The 25,036-nt window shown below is 49.1% G+C and overlaps 1 protein-coding gene across 1 annotated transcript in view; it reads left to right on the top strand.

Moving 5' to 3' along the window:
- ZSWIM6 (zinc finger SWIM-type containing 6) overlaps nt 1-25,036 on the top strand; it is a 158,170-nt gene that overhangs the window by 71,542 nt on the left and 61,592 nt on the right. The window contains exons 3-4 of the mRNA XM_075326342.1: nt 15,482-15,630; nt 17,609-17,759. Of these exons, the coding sequence (XP_075182457.1) occupies nt 15,482-15,630; nt 17,609-17,759 (300 nt within the window). The remainder of the gene's footprint in view (nt 1-15,481; nt 15,631-17,608; nt 17,760-25,036) is intronic.

The raw sequence follows: 25,036 nt of genomic DNA, 5'->3' as shown, positions 1-25,036 counted from the left end.
AGGTTGAGGTTAGGTAGTTTCGGTGAAGGCCAGGAGGAATAGATTGCGAGAGTAGAGGCCGTGAATGGGGTGCAGCGTAGTGCAGATGGAACGGCAGAGCAATGGAGCGGGCGTCAAGGGAATGGGTTTTATGTTGCCGAGAGTGTGGTAATTGGTTGGGAAATTTAATGAAGGGGATGTATTGTCTGTGAGGGTCCAGGACTGGGAGATAGATCACCAGAGGTAAGGAGAAGAGGAGAGTGGCCGGCCTGTTTTGGGAGACTTTGGGTATGTGCGCACTAGGCGTTTTTTTCACGCTGCGTTTTTATGTGCGTTTTTGTCTCAAAAAACGCACCCGCGGCTAAAAAAAACGCACCCGCGGCTAAAAACGCATGCGTTTTTACCGCGATTTGGTGCGTTTTTTGCTGCGTTTTTGCTCACTGCGTTTTTAATCAGTGCACAATGCCATTAAAGATTGTTGATGAAAAAAAAAGGTCTGATGTCATTTCCTTCTTCAAAATGTTCATTGTATGCAGGAGAGCAGACAGCTACAGAACTAGTGTATGCAGGAGAGCAGACAGCAGCTGCAGAACTACAAGGCTCAGCATCCTCCTTCCAGGACTGTATGCGGTTTTTTGCCCAAAAAAAAATATGACATGGGCTTCGCTATATTTTTGTATGCTACCCGGGTACAGCAGGCAGGTACGGGCTGCCCCCAACCCCCAGCTGCCTATTTGTACCCGGCTGGGAACCAAAAATATAGAGAAGCCCTTTTTTTTTTTAATTATTTCATGAATTTCATGAAATAATTAAAAAAAAAAAATGACGTGAGCTTCGCCTAATTTTTGAGTCCAGCCGGGTACAACTAGGCAGCTGGGGATTGGAATCCACAGTGCAGGGTGCCCAAGATTTCTGGGCACCCCCACTGCGAATTGCAGTCCGCAGCCACCCCAGAAAATGGCGCTTTCATAGAAGCGCCATCTTCTGGCGCTGTATCCAACTCTTCCAGCTGCCCTGATGCCGGGTGGCTAGCTAGGTAATAATGGAGTTAGGGCTATCTGTATATTATCAGCTAGCCCTAAGCCCGAAATTCATGGTGTCACGCCAATATTAGACATGGCCACCATGAATTTCTAGTAATGATAAAAAAAAAAAACACAACACACAGAAAAATATTTTTATTAGAAATGAAAACACAACACAATTAGTGACTCCATCTTTATTGAAATAAAGAACCCCCCCTCCGCAGTAATCCTGGGTCAAGGGTCCAGCGCCGTCCAATCCGGATCCAATATCATCTGATCGGTTTGCTGGAAGGCAAAGCGATCAGATGATGTGTCAGGGTCATGGATGTGAATCCCATCACACATCAGCTGATTGTATAAAAGCCGATTATACAATCAGCTGATGCATCAGTAGAAAAAAAAAAATAATACTCACTTATGTGCTGTGCTGATAACTGGCAGCTCCTGGAGCGATCGATTGGACAGGAATCTGATCCTGTCCGATCGCTGCCGGAGCTGCCGGTAATCAGCTGATGAAGTCCCCTGACGGCAGGATCAGCTGATAGCCGGCCGGGCGCGAAAAAGCCGGCGAGACTACGATCAGCTGATGCGTCAGGTGACTGCATCAGGTGATCCACCGCCAGGTCCTGCAAGCAAGGTCCTGCCCCGGGGAGACTGCACACAGCCAGAGCGGCGGTACCGGGAGGAGATGGGAGCGGGCATGGCACCGGGACCCTGCAGACAGGTGAGTATATATGACATTTTTTTTTTTCTACTGTTCATTTTTGTTTTCGCCGCTGCCTCCACCTCCCGCCCAGACATGACGCCGCACGGAGCTGACATGCACAGGACGGGAGGTGGACGCAGCGGTGACGGTACTGGGAGGATTCATGCTTCTGTGTTTACCAACAGAAGGAATCCTCTTCCTGTACACGTCACTTTACTGCCCACCCCTTGCGTTTATAGCTGCGTTTTTAGTCATAGAAACGCAGCTATATGCGTTTTTCATTGCGTTGTTGAACATCTCATTGAACTCAATGGGTGAAAAACGCAGTGAAAAACGCAGAAATAATTGACATGCTGCATTTTTGTGGTCACCACAAAAACGCAGCTACAAAAAAACGCTGTGTGTGGACAGCACTTATGAAAACCCATAGACATTGCTGGGGAAGCAATGTCACTGCGTTTTCAGTACAAAAACGCGGTAAAAAACGCCGCTAAAAACGCCTAGTGCGCACAAGGCCTTTGAGGTTCAGGAGAAGGTCAGCAGAGGAGGTAAGGTGAGGACGTAAGAGGGAAGGTGAGTTTTGTTAAGAGGGTACTGGGGTTTGGATATAAGGATTAGTGGAAGGAACAAACACTGTGGCGCCGCTCACATCAGCGGTATTTTGCCGCAGGGCCGGATTTGTTGCAGATGTGCTCGAGCTCAATTCACCTCCAATGGAATTGCTGCAAGATGCAACCACATGCGGCCGTGTATGACCCACGTGACCGCATCCCGCTGCGACTCCATTGGAAATTAACCAAACCGAAATGCATCTGCAACGGATCTGGTCCTGCGGCAAAATACCGCTGATGTGAGCGGCGCCTAGGGGTAACATGGTGAAAGAGGAAATTTGGAAAATACAGCACAGACCACGGCCATAGAGCGGATCCTGGTCTTCTCTTTAGGTTGGTGGCAGCAGTGATGTGGAGTGCAAGCACATAGATGAAATGGGCAAAAGGTTTGCATGGAGAGAAGTGCAGCGTGTGCTGTGATTAGCTTTACAGCCCAGCATGTAAATGGCAGCCATGTCTGCACTCGTCTGAAATGTCCAGTCACTCTGTAATAGAAAGAAGGACCGCAATGCAAAGGAAAAAAAATATTGTCAAACAATTTTTAAGAGTCCTATCACAACCTGATTTTTAACAATTGCTTCTGATTGTCTAATATTATCTAATCTGAAACCACACTCCAGCGTTTTGTGTTTTGTTTTCTGTTTTTCCCAGCACTGGAGTGGTGCTTTAAATCTCAGTCCCCTGCCCCCACTCGCATACTCGTCCACTGGCGTTTTAATTCTTTTCTGGCACTACTGCAGTCCCGCTGTGCCATCTTGTGCCCACAACATCTGACTGGCTGGACATTAGAAGCTACGTCACAAGGTCTCAATGCAAGTCTATGAGAGCCAGAACGAGTCTCTCATAGACTTGTATGGAGTTGTGACCTCTGGCTCTCCATGAAACACTGGAGCTGCCGGCAGGTCACAAATTGCCGGAGATCCAACTGGAGCGGCACTGCGAATAGATGAAGATACCACAGGGTGAGTGTAAGAACGGGGGCAGGGGACTTGTATTTAACACACCACTCCAGTGCTGAAATATATAGAGAGGGGGGTGGGGGGAGCAAACATTGGAGTGGGGATTTAAAGGGAACCTGTCTCCGTTTTTTCAGCCTATAAGCTGCGGCCACCACCAGTGGGCTCTTATACACAGCATGTTAGAATCCTGTATATAAGCGCGCAGGCCGCTGTGTAGAATGTAAAAAACACTTTTTATAATACTTGCCTAATGGTTGCGCTGCGGTGGATTTGAGTCAGTTGGGCGTCTCCCTTGTCCAGTGCCAGCGCTGTCTTTCGGCCATCTTTGTCGTCCTTCTTCTGTAGCCAGGGTGTATGACACGTCATACATCATCCACAGTCACCGGCATTGAGGTCCTGCGCAGGCACACTTTGATGTGCCCTGAGCAGGGAATATTAAAGTACTGTAATGCGCCTGCGCGGGACCGGCGAGTGTGTGTGACATAGGAAGCGTCATGCACCACGGCTACAGAAGGACGACCAAGATGGCCGAAAGAGGCGGCGCCGCCACTGGACAATGGAGACTCCCATCTGACTCAAAATTCACCGCAGCGCGTCTGTTAGGTGAGTATTATAAAGTGATTTTTACGTTCTACACAGCGGTCTGGGCCTTTATATACAGCCTTCTAACATACTGTATATAAGAGCCCAGTTTATAGTTTATAGCTTATAGTCACCAAATCTGGTGACAGGTTCCCTTTAAGGCATGAAAATCGGACATGACTTAATGTGGAATATTTGGGGTAACAAGAATAAAATAGTAGAAACTGGTCACTTTTGATCTGGTGACTGGTCTCAAATAACAACGCCCTGTTGAAAATGTAAAAAAAAAAAAAAAAAAAAAATTGTAAACAAGGGTAAAAAATGATTTACAAATAAGCCTTTTAAAGGGGTTGTCCACTACTGAGAACCTGTCTTAATACCATGTTCTCCCCTGTTTAAAATAACTACTAATGGTCAGCGTCGGTGCCGTTTCAGCGGGCTCCGCTCTCAATGTATGTAAAGCGCTGTGGGATTAATAGCGCTAAATAAATGAATAAATATATAATTCTTCTGGGGGCTCACATGACATTTTTATGTGACATGAGCCCCCTTGCTAAATCTGCTCCGGCTTCACTCTCCTCCGCCTTATACGCATCGACGTGATCGACCGGCTGCAGCGCTGACTCTTGAATAAGTCTGAAGGCAGGGAGAGCGATTGTTACGACACGTGATCCCCAAGAGAACAAGAGCCAACACCGCTTGAACAGCGCCGGACGGGAGTATAACCGTTATTTTACAGGGGCAAACCTAGGGATTGAGCAATGGTTCTCAGAGCGAGGCACATCCCCTTTAAGGAATGTACATAATTTTTAATATTTTTTTTATATCTATCTAGTTTTTAGATGAAAACCAATTATTGTACTTATGGAAGATAAATATGACTCTTATTACAATTTTTAGTATTTGCGGATGGGGCAGGCTTTGTGTACCAAAGTGCTCGGGGTAACCGTTGGAATAAAAGGGGCAAGTCCTGGTCACGGTTGACAAGTCCGGTTTGATGAAAACTTGTCATGTATCTAAAGCTGATTAAATCCTCATTTTTCTTGAAGAGATCCGCTTTAGGGCTCTACAGAAACGTATTGCTGAACTGTTATGCTAATGAGCTCCAAGTGCACTGGGCGGGGCCTGCACTCACCTCTTTGGCGTCTGCCTGTTACCTGCTTGCTGCCTTTTGTTTGACAGGTAACAGGCAAAGGGACCTGATAGAAGCAGGCAGCGGACAATAGTCAGAGTGGGAGAGCGCTGGGTGCAGGCCCCGCCCACTGCACTTGCAGCTCAGTAACATTTCAGCAATGTATCTCCTTTAGAGCGGTAAAACTGATTTCTGCAAAAAAAGTGCATATTTAATCAGCAGGAAAGCGCCTTTACATACATGACATTAGTTTGCGGTATCAAACCATGACTGGTTTTTACGTGTGTAGCAGATTTCATAAGGAATCTGCATCAAAAGGACCATAAACTAATCCCCCCCCCCCCAATCTTGTGTATTGCTGGCATATCGGTAGTACATTCATCACTTATTGGTGGGGGATGATGCCTCTGGGCCTCTGCTGCACCTGAGAATGAAGGGGGCTTCTGTTCTGCCCTGGTTGGACCCCCATAATTATAGTGAATGTGTATCGTGGTGATCTGCCGTCACTAGAAGATGGGGGGCGGGAGGGAGGGGGGGGTGATGCCTTTTTAATTGATCCTTGTGCAGGTGCACGGTTTCTCCTTAGTTTTTGCTCCTGAATGTTGCGTTCAGGTTTTCGTGGATTATTTCTCCACACCCGGGCTGTGTATGATGAATGAGGGGGAGCTAATAAGTCTGGAAGAATGTCCTGACAACAAGAGGAGCTGCTTGTTTGGCTGAACAGTGGCCCTTTGTTAGGCTGGCGGCTGCGGGCCGGTGAGCTCAGCGCTCAGGTATGTGATGGGAGCGCAGTAGGCACAGGTGTGTGGTGAAGCGCTGCACAGCCTCGTAGTGAAGCCCAGTGCTCCACCGGAGCGCGGCCCTGACGTCGGCTGTGACATCGGACTCGGATTATACTATTCTACAGATCTACAAGACTATTGTGCTGCGCGGCCATTGTATCTGCTAGAAATATAGAGGTGGTCTACAGGTAACACATCCGATCATACACATAGGGAAGATGGAGCCTGCTGCCGAATCCTGACACTGCTCGTGTGGTTTTCTGTGTGGATTTCTCTGCCCCACCATTATTGCTGTGGTTGGTAGTGGTCAGCGGCTGCACACACTTTGTCCTGTTACATCCAGCTCTTGAGGACCTCTGCCAGGTCTCTGCAGATTAGCCAGTCTCTATTTAGCTTTATAATACCGCCCAACTACACCAACTGAACCCCAACACAAAACCACCGCCGATCGGCAAATGTTTGCTCTACCATTCAGAGCACTTGTACTGGATCAGGCCGGGCTCACCGGCTGCCATACTACACAGCGGTGTGAGTTGTGTTCACACACGGCAATGTGCTGCCGAGAACGTATTTATTTTGTTTGTTTTTTTTCCCTCTTGCTGCATAAAAGATAATTGCACCCAATGAATGAACGTCTTGTAAGTTCATCTGGTAATTGGCAGCTGTTTACATGGCAAAATAAATGAGAAATTGGCTTTTTTTTCTTAAATTTGCCGTATTTTTCAGATTATAAGACTCACTTTTCCTCCCAAAAATGTGGGAGGAAAGTGAGGGGTGCGTCTGATAATCTGAATGTAGCTTACCTGAGTGGTGGAGAGGGGTCGCAAGAGGCTTGTAGAATGCTGCGGTGGCTGTGCAGGGGCTGCGGCGGCTGTGCGGTGTCTGCAGCCGCAGTGTGAGGTCTCCGGTGGCTGCTGCATGGGCGGCTGTGCAGTGTCTGCGCAGGGTGTCCGGCGGCTGGACTGACGCTGTGAGTCTAAGGCTGCTTTCACAGCTCCGGTTTCTGCAATGCGGCACAATCCGGCACTTTGGAGGAAAATCGCAACCGTTTTTTTTGCTGCCGGTTGCGTTTTTTCTGCATAGACTTTAATTAGTGCCGCATTGTGCCGCAAGGCCTTGCATTCCATCCGTTTTTTGCCGCATGCGGCAGATTTAGCCGATGCGGCGGCTGGATGGATCGTTGCCTGGCACGTTTTTTCGTGCGGCAAAAAAAAAACCACATCGCGCCGCATTCGGCCGATGCGGCACATTTTTCAATGCATGCCTATGGCGGCCGGATTCGGCGCGATGTGGCAATAACCGCATCCGGCCGCCGCATGCGGTTTTTGCCACTGTGCATGCTCAGTAGCATGCCGCAAGCGGCAAAAACCGGACTGGCCGCAAAGTAAAAACTTATGCAAAGGATGCGGTGTGTTCACCGCATCCGTTGCATAGCTTGCACAGCCGGATTGAGCCGCAGAGCTCAAGCCGGATGTGTGAAAGCAGTCTAACGGTGACTTCAAATAATGCCGCCCGGAGTCAGCGCTTGCGCAGATGGAGCTCTCTGCTCAAGTTGTCATCTGCGCAGGCGCCACCTCTGGCCCATAGATCTCCCTCCAGCGGACGTCATGAAAATGGCGCCCGGAGGTGGCGCTCGCGCAGATGAGATCTCTACTTGCCATTGAGCCTAGAGCTCAATCTGCGCTGACTCCGGGCGCCATTTCTTTGAAGCACCCACCACGCACAGCCACTGCCGCAGAAGCTGCCCCAGCACGCCAGTCCGAGCCTCCGCCGCGGACTCGGCCTCCGGAACAGCTTAGTTTCTGGGACACCCACCGCCCCTGCCTCCTTTGATTCCTCCACCACCGCTACTGCCTCCTCCGGTAAGACACCACCCGATTACAAGATGGACCCTTTTTTTTGCTCTGAATTTGGGGTGTGTCTTATAATCCGTTGAGTCTTATAAAATGAAACATAGGATATTTTTTTGCCTTTTTATTATGGCTATAACCTGAAGCAAGTGACTGTTCTTCTTCCAGGTGTCAGTGCCCAGCTGTGTTTTTTGCCTTCTCGTTGTCTTGTATCGTCAGTTTGGGGAATCTTCCAAGGAGGGAACCCCTGAAGAATTCTCACTTCTTTTAGCTCCTTTTTGTCTTTAGAAGCCTGAACATATGAGCAGCAATTTTTTTTTTTCTTTTTTTTCTTCTCCAAGTAGATGTTCCCTTTCGAGCCTTTTCTGAGCTTTTCTAGGCTGTTTTTAGCATGGATCTGCCTCCAAGTCATGTGAACATACCCTTAAGACCACTTTTCCTTGCTTTGATACCCTAAAGACCTTTTTCAGTGCATGGGAAAGTTCTTTCCTGGTGCCGCTTTTGTCTCGTGTGGGTTTTTTTTTTTAAATTGACAATCAAAGGAAAACTTTTTCCTTCAGTACAAAAAAACTCCAAAACTCTGCATACAGTTTTAACATGTAAACAATTTTTTTTAACTGCATGTCGCTAGAGGAGTTGTCCAGGTGTGAGCATAAACTCTGCCGGCAGGCACTCCTGAATCTTGACAGTGTGTATGGTGCAAGTGAGCGATCGCATTACCAAATGTTAGCATTTTGCATACATTCTGTGCCAACTAAACTCATCCTGCTCCTCTCAATAGAAGCCGCACACGTCAAGTTGGCACATAGCTGCATGAATGCAAATTGATCGTGCTGCATTACCGAGGAATCCTGACAGTGAGCACACTGCAAACTTTTTTTTTTTTTTTGATGAGAGCATAGCCTGCTGGACTCATGATTCAGGATGGAGTGCATTCGTGTACTGCCAGATTTTCTTTCCCAGACAATCTTTCTGCAAAGATGTGTGAACAGCTCCATAGACTATAGTGGGTTCATGTTTTGTCAATGGAAAAACTGCATGAGAAAAATCAATTATGAACGGCGTCTAAAGTGTTTACAATGCTTAGTTTTGCGACCTTAGACTACTAATCAGTAAACATTTGTCGGTAGTTTTAGCCAGTTTACACAGACCGGCGGCACCTCCGACATGCACTAAGCAGTAATAGATCGGTGCACTTAGACCGCCATTGTTCTAGGCAACGCGAGGACTGTACACTGCAGAGTGAGCAAAAAGATTATTTCAACCAAAAACCAGCGTTTTGTCCACCCATCACGAACGACAGCTGGTTTATTCTGCATGATTGTTGTGAAACCAGGGCTCCTAGGATCGCTCGTGCTGGATCGTACAGTGTAAATGGTTTGTTGCATAGTCTATGGAGAGTGAAGACCCCATAAAGGCCGGTCTCCTCTCATGAAATACCTCTTAAGGTACTTAATCCTCACAAATTAACCGCATTATATCATAGCAGTCTGATCTGTGCTGCTCATATCGGCTGTAGGCACACGCCAATGGCTAACCTCCAGTTATATATTCATTACCGTCCAGGAGGAATAACTGAGGAACGGCACAACGCAAGAGGCTATGTTATGAAGAATAAAAATACCGTATTATTCGTTTCATAAGATGCGCCGGATTATAAGACTCGCCCCATATTTAGAGGTAAAAAAAAGTTGGGCTCCTTTTTATAACCTGGTTGTGTCTTCCTGGGTAGGAGGGGCAGCAGTGGTGGTGGGGCGGGATCACAAGAGGTCAGGCCGGTGCTGGAGTATGGCGATGCTACGGGCGGAGGACAGGGGAGCACAGATACTCACTGCGGACGGCTGCTCTGTGCTGGTGCTCGCTGCGGGTGGTGAGACAAAGCCATTCTGTTTTCAAAGAAATGGCAGTCAGAGTCGGCACGTATGCGGATTGAGTTATCGGCTCAATGACAAGCCGGGATCTCATCTGCGCACGCGCCACCTTGGGGCGCCATTTTCCTTAAGTTCGCTGCTGGGACATCACTGGGCCGGATGCAGCGCGTGCGCAGATGAATGATTTGAGCCAAGCGCTCAATCTGTTCATGCGCTGACTCTGGGAGCGATTATTTGAAGCCTGCCTCACCACCCGCCATGCAGAGCAGCGCCCGCAGCACTGCATTCCCCCTGCCTCCTGTGACCTCTCTTCTACCCCCCCCCCCCAGTAAGCTACATTCGTATTTTAACATGCACCCCTCATTTTCCACCCACATTTTTGAGAGGAAAAAATGCGTCTTCTAATCGGAAAAATACAGTATTTAGTATGCCCATGATGCGAGAGCTGCAAGGGTTCTCATGTAACAATATTTTGTGAACCAATCCTTTTACATTACTGTGTGTCGGCTGGGGGGTAATTTACTGATCGCTGGGGGTCTTATTGCTTCACGTTGGTGATCTGCAGAACTCTATTCTCTGGATTGTGGAGGGTCCCAGCAGTCGGACACCCAGTGGTCAGTAAGTGATAGGAAATTGGGCATCCGGAAACCTTCAGGGCTAATTTTTGTGGGTTCCGTAACGATTATTTTTGGACCTCCTATAAGGCTGTTTTCACACATCCGGTTTTTGCTGAGCGGCACAATGCGGCGCTTTGCAGAAAAAAACGCAACCGTTTTTTTTTTGCCGCCGGTTGTGTTTTTTTCCCCATAGACTTGCATTAGTGCCGTATTGTGCCGCATGGCCTTGTGTTGCGTCCAGTTTTTGCCGGATGCGGCATATTGTTAGCCCATGCGGCAGCCGGATGGAATGTTGCCTGGCACGTTTTTTTTTTTTGTGTGGCGAAAAAACCGCATCACGCCGGCACGATGCGGTGTGATTTACAATGCAAGCCTATGGCTGCCGGATGCGTTTTTTTGCACTGCGCATGCTCAGTATCAAGCCGCATCCGTCAAAAACCGGACGGGCCGCATGGAAAAACGTATGCAACGGATCCGTTTTTTCGCTGCATCCGTTGTATAAGTTTTTGAGCCGGATTGAGCCGCACTGCAAAAACCGGAGGTGTGAAAGCAGCCTAAGACCTCTGCTCGATTCTCTGGATTGTGGAGGGTCCCAGCAGTCGGACCCCCAGCGATCAGTCAGTGATCTCAGGATAGGATGGAGTGTTTATGCATTGAGCATCCGGAGATCTTCGGGAAAATTTTTGTGGGTTCCATAATGATTATTTTTGGGCCTCTGTAACACCTCGGCTCAATTTGACCCGATACGTTGTAGTTTTAGGCGGGCTTTGCACGCTGCGACATCGGTAACAATGTGTTACCGATGCTGCAGCGATAGTCCCGCCCCCGTCGCACGTGCAATATCTAGTGAAAGCTGCCGTAGCAATTATCGCTACGGCAGTTTCACACTCGCATACCTGCCGTGCGACGTCCCTCTGACCGGCGACCCGCCTCCTTCCTAAGGGGGCGGGTCGTGCGGCGTCACAGCGACGTCACACGGCAGGCGGCCAATTGAAGTGGAGGGGCGGAGATGAGCAGGATGTAAACATCCCGCCCACCTCCGTCCTTCTCATTGCAGCCGGCGGCAGGTAAGGTGAAGTTCCTCGCTCCTGCGGCTTCACACACAGCGATGTGTGCTGCCGCAGGAGCGAGGAACAACATCGCACCTGTCGCTGCACCGGCATTATGGAAATGTCGGAGGCTGCAGCGATGATACGATAACGACGATTTTGCGCTCGTTCATCGTATCAAAAAGGTTTTACACGTTGCAATATCGACTGCGACGCCGGATGTGCGTCACTTTCGATTTGACCCCATCGACATCATACGTGCAGTGTCGCAACATGCAAAGCCGCTCTTATACCTGGCAGCAGCGGGATAAATTGTACGATGAATGTGTGGGCGCTGGGCGTGTGTGTGGGCGCTGGGCGTGTGTGTGTGGGCGCTGGGCGTGTGTGTGTGTGGGCGCTGGGCGTGTGTGTGTGGGCGCTGGGCGTGTGTGTGTGGGCGCTGGGCGTGTGTGTGTGGGCGCTGGGCGTGTGTGTGTGTGGGCGCTGGGCGTGTGTGTGTGGGCGCTGGGCGTGTGTGTGTGGGCGCTGGGCGTGTGTGTGTGTGTGTGTGTGTGTGTGTGTGTGTGTGTGTGTGTGTGTGTGTGTGTGTGTGTGTGTGTGTGTGTGTGTGTGTGTGTGTGTGTGTGTGTGTGTGTGTGTGTGTGCGCGCGCGCGCGCGCTGGGCGTGTGTGTGTGTGTGCGCGCGCGCTGGGCGTGTGTGTGGGCGCTGGGCGTCTGTGGGACAATCAGTGCGAGCGTGTTGCACATTCTTTATAATTGAATGGCAAATCTTGTCCGGAAAACAAATGATTTCTCGCAGCCGCCTGCGCTGTAAGCATAGATCAGATCCCCAGTTATGAAACATTTAAGAATCTGTGCAGGCCGATATTAGAAGCATACGCTGACAGCAGCTGCTCCATCCAGCAGAGAGCTGATCTTCCCTCCTGTGTGTTATCTACAACCTTTTGAAGAGGAGTCTGGAAGGAGTCCGCGTCATTTGAACCCTTTATAGAAGATGAATAGCTGAGAGCATCAGGAATAGTGCGTCTGGAGGCTCCTTGTTTGCACAGCCCTGCGAGGGTCTGTAGAGCATCATACCCACACCTTCCAGATTTGATTCATCTTGGTAGCGTAAAACATGCTTAATGCATCAGAAATAAATCCACTTTCTATTTCACTTTTTTTAGTTTTTCTCGTTCTGTGCCTGCAGTTCCTGTGCAGACCCACGTGTCTCCATGGTAACCATATTTTTATTCTGCTGTTTGCTTTGTACCTGTCTCAATTTTTACTAACCAACATTTGGTATCTCTGACTGCGAATTAGTGGTCTGTTACCATGGAGATTCATTTGTGTACAAACCGGTAGCCTTTTTGGTTTGGAAACGGCAGGATCGGCTGGGTAGATATAGAACTTATCAGTATATAGTCTCTGGGGTGATGGGACCGGGTGTCGGACGTTTCAGAGTTCGTGGTTTTTGTTCTCTAACTTGGGAATAATTAGAGTTGTCATTATTTAAAGGGTAAATGCATTTAGTGGGAGGACATCTTTAATGGTACTCACATTATAGGTGGTAGATGTGACCACTAGCGCTCCTGCGGTGCCAATTATGGGGGTCTTAAAGGCTCCGTTGTGAATGCAGTTGTGGTGCTCGTGTGTGGTCACTTTATTCACTCCACATCATGGTGATCTCCGTCCATACTGTAGAGAGTAATGTAGCGGGGGTCACTACTGCTCCATTCACACCTATACTGAGAACTGGGCTCCCAAAATCACCGGGGCTGAGGGCTCATGCACCCATTACACATTTTGTGTATGTAGCAGGATACTCCTAAGGCCGGACAGCGTGCTGTGTATTCACACTGTGAAGCGGGGCAGAATCTGGAAAATCTGGCTGACAGGATCCATATTCGCAGCCATATATCTTGCTGTGCTGGGGGAAACCAAACCACCATTTGGACAACTCGTAACGGATACTGTACACTTTTGAAACCAGTGAAACACAATGGTTACTTTTTCTGTGGGACATGTAGGCCTTGTGATTGTGAGCTCCATTTGTGACAGGGAATGTAACGCCCCCTATAAACCATTAAGGTGGTGTCACACATAGCGACGCAGAAGCAATCACAACCAGCGATCCGACCTGATCAGGATCGCTGCTGCGTTGTTACATGGTCGCTGGTGAGCTGTCAAACAGGCAGATCTCACCAGCGACCAGTGACCAACCCCCAGCGACGCGTGGAAGCGCAACTAAGGTAAACATCAGGTAACAAAGAATCCTTTCCTTGGTTACCCGATATTTACCTTAGTTACTAGCGTCCGCCGCTCTCACACTGCCAGTGTCGGCTCCCTGTTCTCTGCACTCCTAGCCAGAGTACACATCGGGTTAATTACCCAATGTGTACTGCAGCTACATGTGCACAGAGCAGGAGCCGGCACTGGCAGTGTGAGCGCGGCGGACGCTAGTAACTAAGGTAAATATCGGGTAACCAAGGAAAGGGCTTCTTGGTTACCCGATGTTTACCATGGTTACAGCTTACCGCAGGCTGCCAGACGCCGGCTCCTGCTCCCTGCTCGCTTCAGTTCATCGCTCTCTCACAGTCACACAGAGCGATGTGTGTTTCACAGTGGAAGAGTAACGTCCAAAAAAATGAAGCAGGACATTCAGCAACGACCGGCGACCTCACATCAGGGGCCAGGTCGTTGCTGGATGTCACACACCGCGACAGCGACGGGACGTCCCTGCTATGTCACAGAAAATGGTAACGTAGCAGCGACGTCGTTGTCGTCGTCACTATGTGTGACACCACCTTTAGGCTGATGTTGGCCGAATCAATCAATATCAAGGGATCGGCTGATGGCCTAATGTGTATAGGGCATCGGCTGACCAATGTTTTGGGGAGGTGTTGGTCAGGTATCTCCGATTTTTGGACTGGCAATTATTTTGTTCTCCTTGGTGAGAAGCTGACGGCCGACTTTCTCCTAGAGGACACTGTAGTGCACTGGTAAATGAACAGTACTGTGAATGGGAGTGTTGGCTGAACGCTCGACCAAAGCATTTTTCCAACCGACATGTGAGTGTGGCCGGCTTAAAGGGATTGTCCATAAAGAAAGACTTGGTTTGAACAGTCAAAGTGTTTGGCGCATCGTGGCAGGACCAAACATTTACATCCACCTGGTTTTCCATCTCCTTCCTTCTATGAAGCTAGAGCGGTCTCTCAAGGGGGGAAGAGGGTGGAGATTGAGGGGAAAACAAGCAGGTAGAAAGGTGCACTTGAATGTTTGTTCCGCCCCATGATGCACCGAGCGCCTGGACTTTAAATTAGTCATCCTGTGCTGACAAAGTACAAGTTCTCAGTGCATCATGGCGGGGTCAAACATTCAAGTGCACCTTACCACCTGCTTGTTTTCCCTGTCCATCTCCATCTTCCCCATTAAAGGGACTGTCAGCATAGAAAGCACATCTGCCTTGCTCTGGCTCTGACAGCTCTGGCTTTATAGAGGGGAGGGAACAGAGATAGAGGGGAAAATAAGTAGGTGAGAAGGAATGTTTGTCCCTTCCATGATGCACCGATCGCCTGGACTTTTTCAGGACAGGGTGACTAAATGACTATTTGCTCAGTCACCCTGTCCTGGCAAAGTCCAGGCGATCGGTGCATCATGACGGGGACAAATCTTCAAGTGCACCTTCCTTCTCACCTACGTATTTTCCCCTCTATCTCTGTCCTCCCTCCCCTGTGGCAGAGGTAGATGTGCTTTCTATGCTGATAAAGTCCAGGCGATCAGTGCATCATGGCGGGGGCAAGCAGTCCGAGCCAGAGAAAGGCAGAGGCAGATGTGCTTTCTATGCTGACAGAGTCCCTTTAATGGGGAAGATGGAGATGGACAGGGAAAACAAGCAGGTGTGAAGGTGCACTTGAATGCTTGTCCCCGCCATGATGCACCGAGCGCCTGGACTTTGTCAGCACAGGGTGACTGTAAATGAGTCTTTATTTGCTCATAACACTAACCTATTGCTGTGCGCTGTACAATGTTATCTTGTGTATTTTTGTATACGTTACTGTATGGATCTATACTTGTATACAGTCTTGTTCTTCTGGTAAAGGCACAGTGTAGCCGCTGGTGTTGGTAACCAATGCTATGTGTAGTAGTTTCTCCTAATCCTCCAGGGCCCGGACCCCTTCAGTAGAGATGACGGTATGCTCAGAATGTAGAAAGTGGTTGCTGTTAACCCTAATTCATGGCGTCTTTCTAATCTGCGTGATCTCCTTGCGCAGAGCAGACCAGCGCCTCTCTGCCATGTCCTATGCATTAATATACAGCTGTCTTTCCATGTGAACAGGTGCTCCAGACCCGACAGCCGGCGCCAGCATAGATGACGAGAATTGCTGGCATCTGGATGAAGAGCAGGTCCAGGAACAGGTCAAGCTATTCCTCTCCCAGGGTGGTTACCACGGATCGGGAAAGCAGCTCAACTTGCTTTTTGCCAAGGTACGGCTCCGTTATACGCTGCGACAGGGACTACCGGGGGATGGACGTGGGTGATTGTAGGGGGTGTATGAAACGCGTCGGCTCGTGGGTGACATGCTGATGTTTGGGCCCATGTTTAGCTCCCTTAATCTCCAATGTGTGCTGTAATCTGGATGTCCGCAGCTCAATGTGACTATTAAATACCGGCAGACGCTGCCCCCTCACGGGGGTCTTTCTGGGATATTTGGATTTCTGCATTCTATTGATACTATGATCTCTGGTAGACTTTCCCCGCCATGTATTAAGGCGGCGTTATACGCGCCAAGATATCGTGCAATCACATTTGCGATCGCACCCGCCCCCGTCGTTTGTGCGTCACGGGCAATTGGTTTCCCGTGGCGCACAGTCGTTAAACCTCCGTCACACGTACTTACCTCCCTAATGACGTCGCTGTGGGCGGCGAACATCCTTTTCCTGAAGGGGGATGGACGTTTGGCGTCACAGCGACGTCACACAGCGGCCGCCCAATAGAAGCAGAGGGGCGGAGATGAGCAGGACGTAACATCCCGTCCACCTCCTTCCTTCCGCATTGCCGGCGGGACGCAGGTAAGCTGCAGTTCATCGTTCCCGGGGTGTCACACATAGCGATGTGTGCTGCCACAGGAACGACGAACAACCGGCACGCAGAAGGAGGAACGACATTATGGAAATGAACGACGTGTCAACGAGCAACGATAAGGTGAGTATTTTTGCTCGTTCACAGTCGTTCGGACGTGTCACATGCTACGATATCTCTAACGATGCCGGATGTGCGTCATGAGTTCCGTGACCCCGACGACACCCGGTACGATATATCATACGATATGATGCCGCCTTTAGTCATTGTATCTGGGACACTTTAGTATAACACAGGACTCTTAAACACCTGAAAATTTCTACCGTGGATTTTGCCACGAATCTGAAATCGATTCTGTGTGTTTTGTGCTACGGGCAGGTTTTGAGGCTGATTCGGGGGTGCGTCCCTCCCTGCTCCATCACAAAACATGGGACGGGGTAATATATGAAGAAAAATGTGCAAATGACCGAGCGGCCTGAGATTAGACATTCACACCATGCTCTCATATTTTTTTTGTGCATATTTATTTATTTATTTATTTATTTTTTTTTTTTTTTGCATTGCGTGAATGGGATTGTGACGTTCCCATTTATTTCGTGATCTCCTAATCCAGTTCCTGTTAATGCCGGATTACAGGAATGTGATAGATTCCATATCCTTCATATCTATACGTTCCATATTCCAGCCGTGCCGCTTTCTCCCAGTTACGAGCTCTGCTGGTTATATCCATAACATGGAATACTTGCCCATACGGACTATTTGCAACTTTTTTTTTTTTTTTTTGTTTTCCCTATTTAAATTTTGCATTGGTGCATAACTTGCATGGTATGTGTACTTAAAGGGAAAACATATTTCTGAAACCCGACCATTTCCATCTGACGGTCATTTCTGAGTCACTGCAGAGCGATGAAGTACCTTGCAAGGTCGCCCCCTTCAGGCCAAATGTATGTCTGCAGCTGTATACATAGATGAATAGTGTTCCCTGTACAGGTTGGGCTAGTGGGCTTCATTTCTTCTCCTCTGTGCTACACATGGCGTATTTGTATACAATTTATGATTTATTACTATATTTTAGTAACTCTTACTTTTTGTATAGTTTAATATATACTCTATTGCCCAATACTCGTTAGCCCACCACCAATATGCCACAGTAATGTACGTGATGGGCTGAGCAGTGTCTGTCCCTTTGTTATATCCTGTGAATAATGCTTATTTTGTCTCTACTTCTAAATGAACAGATATCGCTTCATGTAAACCCCACACCTTTCTAAATGCTTTGTTACACATTGATCGGATATTTAGTATTTTACTCTGTAAGGTTAATGGCACTTTTTTTTAATGATTTCTCCTCTCCCTCCCCCCCCCCCCCCCCATTGTTGGCAGGTACGGGAGATGTTAAAAATGAGGGACTCCAATGGAGCTCGTATGTTGACCTTAATAACGGAGCAGTTCATGGCTGATCCCCGTCTTTCACTCTGGAGACAACAAGGCACGGCGATGACTGACAAGTACAGGCAGCTCTGGGATGAGCTAGGTATGGCTTCAGTTTTATTACTCTTCTGTTTGTTCTGTTCACAAATTAACGGCACACTGCGCCGGTCTCTGCCTGGCGGCTCTGCGCCGGCCTCTCTGGTCTCTGCCTGGCGGCTCTGCGCCGGCCTCTCTGGTCTCTGCCTGGCGGCTCTGCGCTGTCCTCTCTGGTCGCTGCCTGGTGGCGCTGCACTGTCCTATCTGGTCTCTGCCTGGTGGCGCTGCGCCGCCCTCTCTGGTCTCTGCCTGGTGGCGATGCGCTGTCCTCTCTGGTCTCTGCCTGGTGGCGCTGCGCCGGCCTCTGGTCTCTGCCTGGTGGCGCTGCGCCGCCCTCTCTGGTCTCTGCCTGGTGGCGCTGCACCTGCACCGGCCTCTCTGGCCTCTGCCTGGTGGCGCTGCGCTGTCCTCTCTGGTCTCTGCCTGGTGGCGCTGCGCTGTCCTCTCTGGTCTCTGCCTGGTGGCGCTGCGCTGTCCTCTCTGGTCTCTGCCTGGTGGCGCTGCGCTGTCCTCTCTGGTCTCTGCCTGGTGGCGCTGCACTGTCCTCTCTACTCTCTGCCTGGCGGCTCTGCGCCGGCCTCTCTGGTCTGGCCTCTCTGGTCTCTGCCTGGCGGCTCTGCGCCGGCCTCTCTGGTCTCTGCCTGGCGGCTCTGCGCCGGCCTCTCTGGTCTCTGCCTGGCGGCTCTGCGCCGACCTCCCTGGTCTCTGCTTGGCGGCGCTGCGCTGGCCTCTCTGGTCTCTGCCTGTGGGCGCTGCGCTGTCCTCTCTGGTCTCTGCCTGGTGGCGCTGCGCTGCGCTGGCCTCTCTGGTCTCTGCCTGGCGGCGCTGCGCTGGCCTCTCTGGTCTCTGCCTGGCGGCGCTGCGCTGGCCTCTCTGGTCTCTGCCTGGTGGCGCTGCGCTGTCCTCTGTGGTCTCTGCCTGGTGGCGCTGCGCTGTCCTCTCTGGTCTCTGCCTGGTGGCGCTGCGCTGTCCTCTCTACTCTCTGCCTGGGGCCGCTGCACCGACCTCTCTGGTCTCTGCCTGGCGGCGCTGCGCTGGCCTCTCTGGTCTCTGCCTGGCAGCGTTGCGCTGTCCTCTCTGGTATCTGCCTGGCAGCGTTGCGCCAGCTCCTGGAACCTTTTTAGCCCACATGACTTGTAACCACTTAGTAATGATTTTGAGTTGAGCTTTGTGTTGCTGTTATGTAGGAGATGGATATATTTTATAGCTGTGTTTTTGTTTTTTTTTTTTGCCTATATCGGGCCTAATGACTGTGCCTCCATGCTTTTCTTGCCCGTTTTGCGGGAGCCTCTGCCATCGATGTGGATGATTTAAAGTAAAGCTCTTGTGAACCTCATTAAATGTGCAGCTTTTCTCCTGGTCGGCTCCTGCCTTTTATTTATGTGGCATGAACCGTGGCTCTGCCATTGTCAGCTCCTTGGCCGCAGTCGCCTCCTCTCTGTTTGTGTATTTGGCTTGATGTTTAATTCCTGTTTTGTCGCTTTAATCCCTTGTATGTGTTTACTATTCTAATGAACACGTTTGCAGCCAAATTGGCAGTGGTCGGAGGTATTTGGCATACACTGCAGGAACTGTGTGTTCACTTTTTTTTATTTTTTTTCCTCCCCCCTCCCCTCCCTGTGGTTGGGACAAATGAACCATGGGAATGGCCCGTGGTCCTGGCTCTACGAGGAGCTATGAACGTCTTTCTGTCACTGTTGCCACTAGCGGAGGGAACTGGCTGTACTTTATAGAGGAAGGACTCTGCTGGACTTTTTTTTTGTCTTTGTTAATAAGTGACAAACCTTTCCATCCATGCTCTGTGCAGTTTAACATTGACAGATCAATATACGATATATTCAGACAGTGCCTTAAACCTATATTTTTTTATTTTTTTGTATAAGTACTAGTAATGATTGAGCACTAAAAATGCTATATAAAGCAAATTAAAAAAAGAAAGTGAACACAGCAGCCTCCTCCAACCCTTAGGCTGTGTTCACACGTAGCATTTTTTTGTTCCTCACTGCTTTAAATGTTGAAAAAACGCTGAATTGACACGCTGCTTTTATCAAAAACACAGCAGTTTTCCATTTTTCAGGGGGGAAAAAGTGTGCATTAAATTTATGAAATATCCTAGCTTTTCCTGGTACTGTAAAAATGCACTTAATTTGCATAAAAATCATGAAAAAACGCAGCAAAAATGCAACATGTGAACATAGTTTTAATAACTTGGCCATCTCACAGCATATTTCACCGTATTTAAAGGATGGATTGCAATACACCATGGAAGACATGTAGAGGAGGGACTCTGAGTAAATTTTAGAGTGGGACTCCTACAGTGGTAAAGCCTATTCATTAAGTGTTTAGTGTTTGGACCTCTGGATAGTTGGCTGCGTATTTCCTTTGCGTTCCAAGCCCTGGGGTAGGGTCAGTTGAACGCTGCGCTGGAACAAAAAATCAGGCACGGTTGCTGATGGTGCTTGCAAATATACAACAGGTGCAGTGCGGAGGCATCTGTGCCTGCCCCCTGAACACGGTATTGGCAAGCATATAGCACAGGAGAAGAGGCAGTGGGGTCACCTGTAGACATGGATTGTGGACTCATGCGTTTGGCCCACCTAGTCAGGTGCTTTGACATGTGCCTCAGTGGTCAGGCTGGTAGTGATCAGGCTCCTGCTGATCTTGGTCACGTACAGGTCGCAAATGACAGTTTTGTTGTTTTTTTTTGTTGTTTTTTTTTTTTTTTTTAAATCATCCACACTTGCTTGAAGAAAGAACCAGACTGGGGAACACCTGATTTTTTTTCCTGGGATCTTGCAACATGTGGGTACTCTGGGAAACAGTTGTCAGTCTTCTCAGTTTAGCCCCCCCACTGCCTTTTCCTGCCTGTTGTGATGCTGCACATCTCTTCCTCTGCACTGCTGTCCTCTCTGCATTTGCAGGGTTGGGTCAGTGACTTCATCGTCCACCACCTCATCTTCCACTTCCGTACTGTTGTCCTCACGACGTTGTTGACTTGCCAATATGACTTGTTGGCAACTGTGTATCATCATCCACCTGTAGATACGAATTGCCATTTCCCACCACCATCTTCTTCTGGCAGTGGCTGCTCAAATATTTGGGCATCACGTCAGAGTATCTCCTCATGTCCCTCTGGAAATGTGCAGGACAAAGGCCAGAATCAATAAATGGATACTCAGAGGAGCTCTTACATTTCCAAGTGTGGGATCACTTGTCTCCTACGTCTCACCATGGTGGGAGGAAGGAGGATCAGGATGACGATTATGTGGTCCAAACTCTTGGCTAGTGAGACTGCACAGTGTGGAAAACAGGGTGGTGCTGGGAAACATACTGGAAGTATTATCTGCCATCGGCCTACCACCTGTTTGCTCTGTTCTGCCTTCAACAGTGGTGTCCTGCGTCCTGCAAAGTGGGGCAGGAAGATAGGTCTAGATGAGTGTATATGTTGTGCTCCCGCAGCAGGCACAGTTTGCCTTGGCCCACAGCCTATGCATGCACTACAATTACTGCATGCCTTGCACATTTTAAATTAGGTGTACAGAAAAGAGTTTCATTAATGAGGCCTAGAGTAGAATATATGTGGGACAGAAAAGTGCTTTTGGTTTTGTTGCAGCAGCAAGGACTGTAAGGCTATTATCCCTGCCTAGATGCCTCTAATACACTATCCCTTCTCCAGCAGCTTGCCCTACACTAAATGCAGCAAAGAGCGGTGGTATTACAAATACAATAATTTTGTTTATTTTGGTAATAATCACTCTAATTGTGCACACGATCAGGAGATACTGTGTTTTAGAAACGTCATCATTCCTTTTGTGGAGACGCCTGTGTTGTCCATGGGAGAGCACTGCGTCCGTGTCCACAATCAGGATTCTGGGTGCAGCGGGTTTTTGCTGTTTTCCCGCTGAGCACACTGGTGTCTCCACAAGAATAAATTGACATGCTGTGGATTAGGATGCTGTGCCACGTTTTGAGTGTCTAAAAAAAAAAAAAAAGCACAGTGGGCATGGGATTTCTATAAATTCCATCCACTGTGCTTTTACTGTACGACACAGCGGAAATACGTGGCTTCCAAATCCTGGTCATGTGCACTCGCCCTAAAACTCTATCCCCTCTCTAGCAGAAACTCGCCCTACACTATTTCTGGGCACAGAGCATTGCAATATATGCCTAATAAAGGCCTGATTCTCTTATGCCGCCAGCCAATCACAGTATTGCCAGTAGCTCGTTTATCTCGAGTGATCTCCAATACACAGAAGCGTTCAATTAGGCCACAGCTCCTGTCGGCAGTCCAAAATCTGACATGTCCGACTGCCATCTTGCCCGGTGCCTCCATACACATTTGATTGTCAACCAAACCCGTTGTATATGGGAGTTTTTGATTTTAGACTCATCTGTCTGCTTTGACTTGGCATAAGGACCCCTGTAATTTGTCCACTTGTAAAACACTGACAAAAATGGAAACGGTCAGGTTTAGGTGGGCTGCGCTCCAGGAAGGAAGAGCCTTGAGGATCCAAATAGTTTGTCTGCATCGGACACTTGGGTTTGATACCTTGAAAAAGTCCCTGGTCCGGCACAGAAACGCGTTGGTATAGATTTTGGAATCTTAAGGCTTTTCGTTCCCACAGTGAAGTCGCATAAACGTGACACTTTGCATTTTATTTTTGCCATTTTATATCTGGAAAACAATTTCCTACAGCAGCGATTTTCTGCACTTTATAGGTGATGTGTCTGCACACAACCCATTCAGTTAGCGGCACGGTGGCTCAGTGGTTAGCACTGCAGTCTTGCAGCGCTGGGGTCCTAGGTTCAAATCCCACCAAGGACCCCATCTGCAAGGAGTTTGAATGTTCTTGCAGTGTACCCGTGGGTTTCCTCCGGGGTCTCAGTTTTCCTCCCACACTCCAAAGACATATTGATAGGGAACCTAGATTGAGTCCCAATGGGGACAGTGTTGTCTTTGTATGTAAAGCGCTGTGGAATTAACAGCACTATATAAATTAATAAATATTATTAGCGCTATTTTGTGTGCACTTCCCTCCCTCTCCAATGCTTCTGATGTAAATACTTTTTCCCTCTCCTTCCTTGAAATAAATTTGTAGAACTTTTTTCTTCTTCTGTCAGTTTATCTAATACTTTTCTTTCCCTAAAATACCGTATTTTTCGGACTATAAGACGCACCGGACTATAAGACGCACCCTTGTTTTAGAGGAGGAAAAAATAGAAAAAAAATAAAATTAAAGTAAAAGAATGTGGTCATGACACACTGTTATTTTACTGCTGACAGTGTTACTGAGGTAATAATATCCCCCATTCTGGGTACCTTCCAGGTATATATGGCCCCCATCGTGGAATATGTATGTTCCCCATCATATGTGTGATCCTCCAATCTGGTGTGTGTGTGTGTGTATATATAGAGCTATATATAGTGTGTGTATATATAGAGTTATATAGTGTGTGTATGTGTGTGTGTATAGAGCTATATACTGTGTGTGTATATATAGAGTTATATAGTGTGTGTGTGTGTGTGTATAGAGCTATATACTGTGTGTTGTGAGGTAGCGTGGTCGGCTGCGCAGCAGAAGACACGGGATCCAGGCACCAAGGTTCACAGCACACGGTTTAATATCCAAACAAAAAGTCCACAGCAGTACACATGTGCCTTTCCGGCAGAGAACTCAGGGAGTTGTGATCACTCCCTCACACCCGGCACACCTGCCCTTGTTCCTGTTTCCTTTTTAACCCTTCCTTAAGCCTGTAGGGAAACAGCATTAACCCTGGAGTGGAGTTACTTTCTATCATGGAGTGAGCACAACCGGGGCGAGACATACCGGCCGTCATAGATAACCCCGGTCACAGTCTCACATACCCCCCCCCCCCTCAGTTCAAGCGAGCGGGGTTGAACTCCTGCCATCAAACACGGGCCGCGGGACAAGGCATCGGCGGTGCCCTGTAACCTACCGGCCCGGTGTTCAACCGTAAACCGGAAGTTCTGCAGAGAAAGGAACCACTGGGTAACCCGGGCATTCCGTTCCTTGGCGGACCTCATCCAGACCAGTGGAGAGTGATCCGTCACCAAGCGAAACTGTCGTCCCAGCAGGTAATAGCGTAGGGACTCCAAGGCCCACTTAATCGCCAGGCACTCCTTCTCCACTACGCTATAATTCCGCTCGGGAGGGGTGAGCTTCCTACTTAAGAAGGTGACGGGGTGTTCCTCCACCTGAGACAGCACTGCCCCCAGGCCGACCTCCGAGGCGTCAGTCTGTACTATGAACTCCTTCCGGAAATCAGGGTTGATAAGAACGGGCTGTCCGCACAGGACCACTTTCAGGGCCCGGAAGGAGTCCTCGGCCTGCGGAGTCCAGCGCACCATGACGGACTTCTTGCCTTTGAGAAGGTCCGTCAAGGGGGCTGATAGTCCCGCAAAATCTTTTACAAACCTCCTGTAGTACCCCACGATACCCAGGAAGGCCCTAACCTGCTTCGTGGTCAGGGGTCTAGGCCACTTCTGGATCGCCTCGACCTAGTTAATTTGGGGCTTAATCACTCCTTGGCCTATTACGTAGCCCAAGTAGCGGGCTTCCGTGAGTCCCAACGCACATTTCTTGGGATTGGCTGTCAATCCGGCTGTTCGAAGCGCGTCTACCACCGCTTGTACCTGTTCCAAGTGGGTCTGCCACTCGGAGCTGTAAATAATGATGTCATCAAGGTACGCTGATGCATACGCCTGGTGGGGTTCCAGCACCAAGTCCATCAACCTCTGGAACGTGGCCGGAGCGCCATGTAACCCAAAAGGCAAGACAACATAGTGGAAGAGACCCTCCGGCGTAACAAAAGCGGTTTTCTCCTTGGCGGACTCCGTCAGGGGCACCTGCCAGTACCCCTTGGTCAGGTCGAGCGTGGTGAAATATCGCGCCTGTCCCAGCCTATCAATCAGCTCATCCACCCGGGGCATGGGGTAGAGATCGAACTTGGATATTTCGTTCAATCTCCTAAAGTCATTGCAGAACCTTAAGGAGCCATCGGGTTTTGGTATTAGGACAATAGGACTAGCCCATTCACTCCGGGATTTTTCGATGACCCCCAGGCGTAGCATTGTCTTCACTTCCTCTGATATGGCTTGTCTTCGAGCCTCCGGCACCCGGTATGACTTCAGGCGTACCTTCAGGTGAGGCTCGGTGACAATGTCATGTCGTATCAGACTGGTCCTACCCGGCAACTCTGAGAAGACATCGGGGTTCTGCTGAACCAGCCGTCTGGCCTCTCGCCTCTGTTGCTTGGTGAGGG

The sequence above is a fragment of the Anomaloglossus baeobatrachus genome, chromosome 1 (assembly GCF_048569485.1).
Source record: "Anomaloglossus baeobatrachus isolate aAnoBae1 chromosome 1, aAnoBae1.hap1, whole genome shotgun sequence".
Classification (NCBI taxonomy): Eukaryota; Metazoa; Chordata; class Amphibia; order Anura; family Aromobatidae; genus Anomaloglossus; species Anomaloglossus baeobatrachus.
Note: the sequence above shows the minus strand (reverse complement) of the source record. Positions and strands in the feature narration are given on the sequence as shown.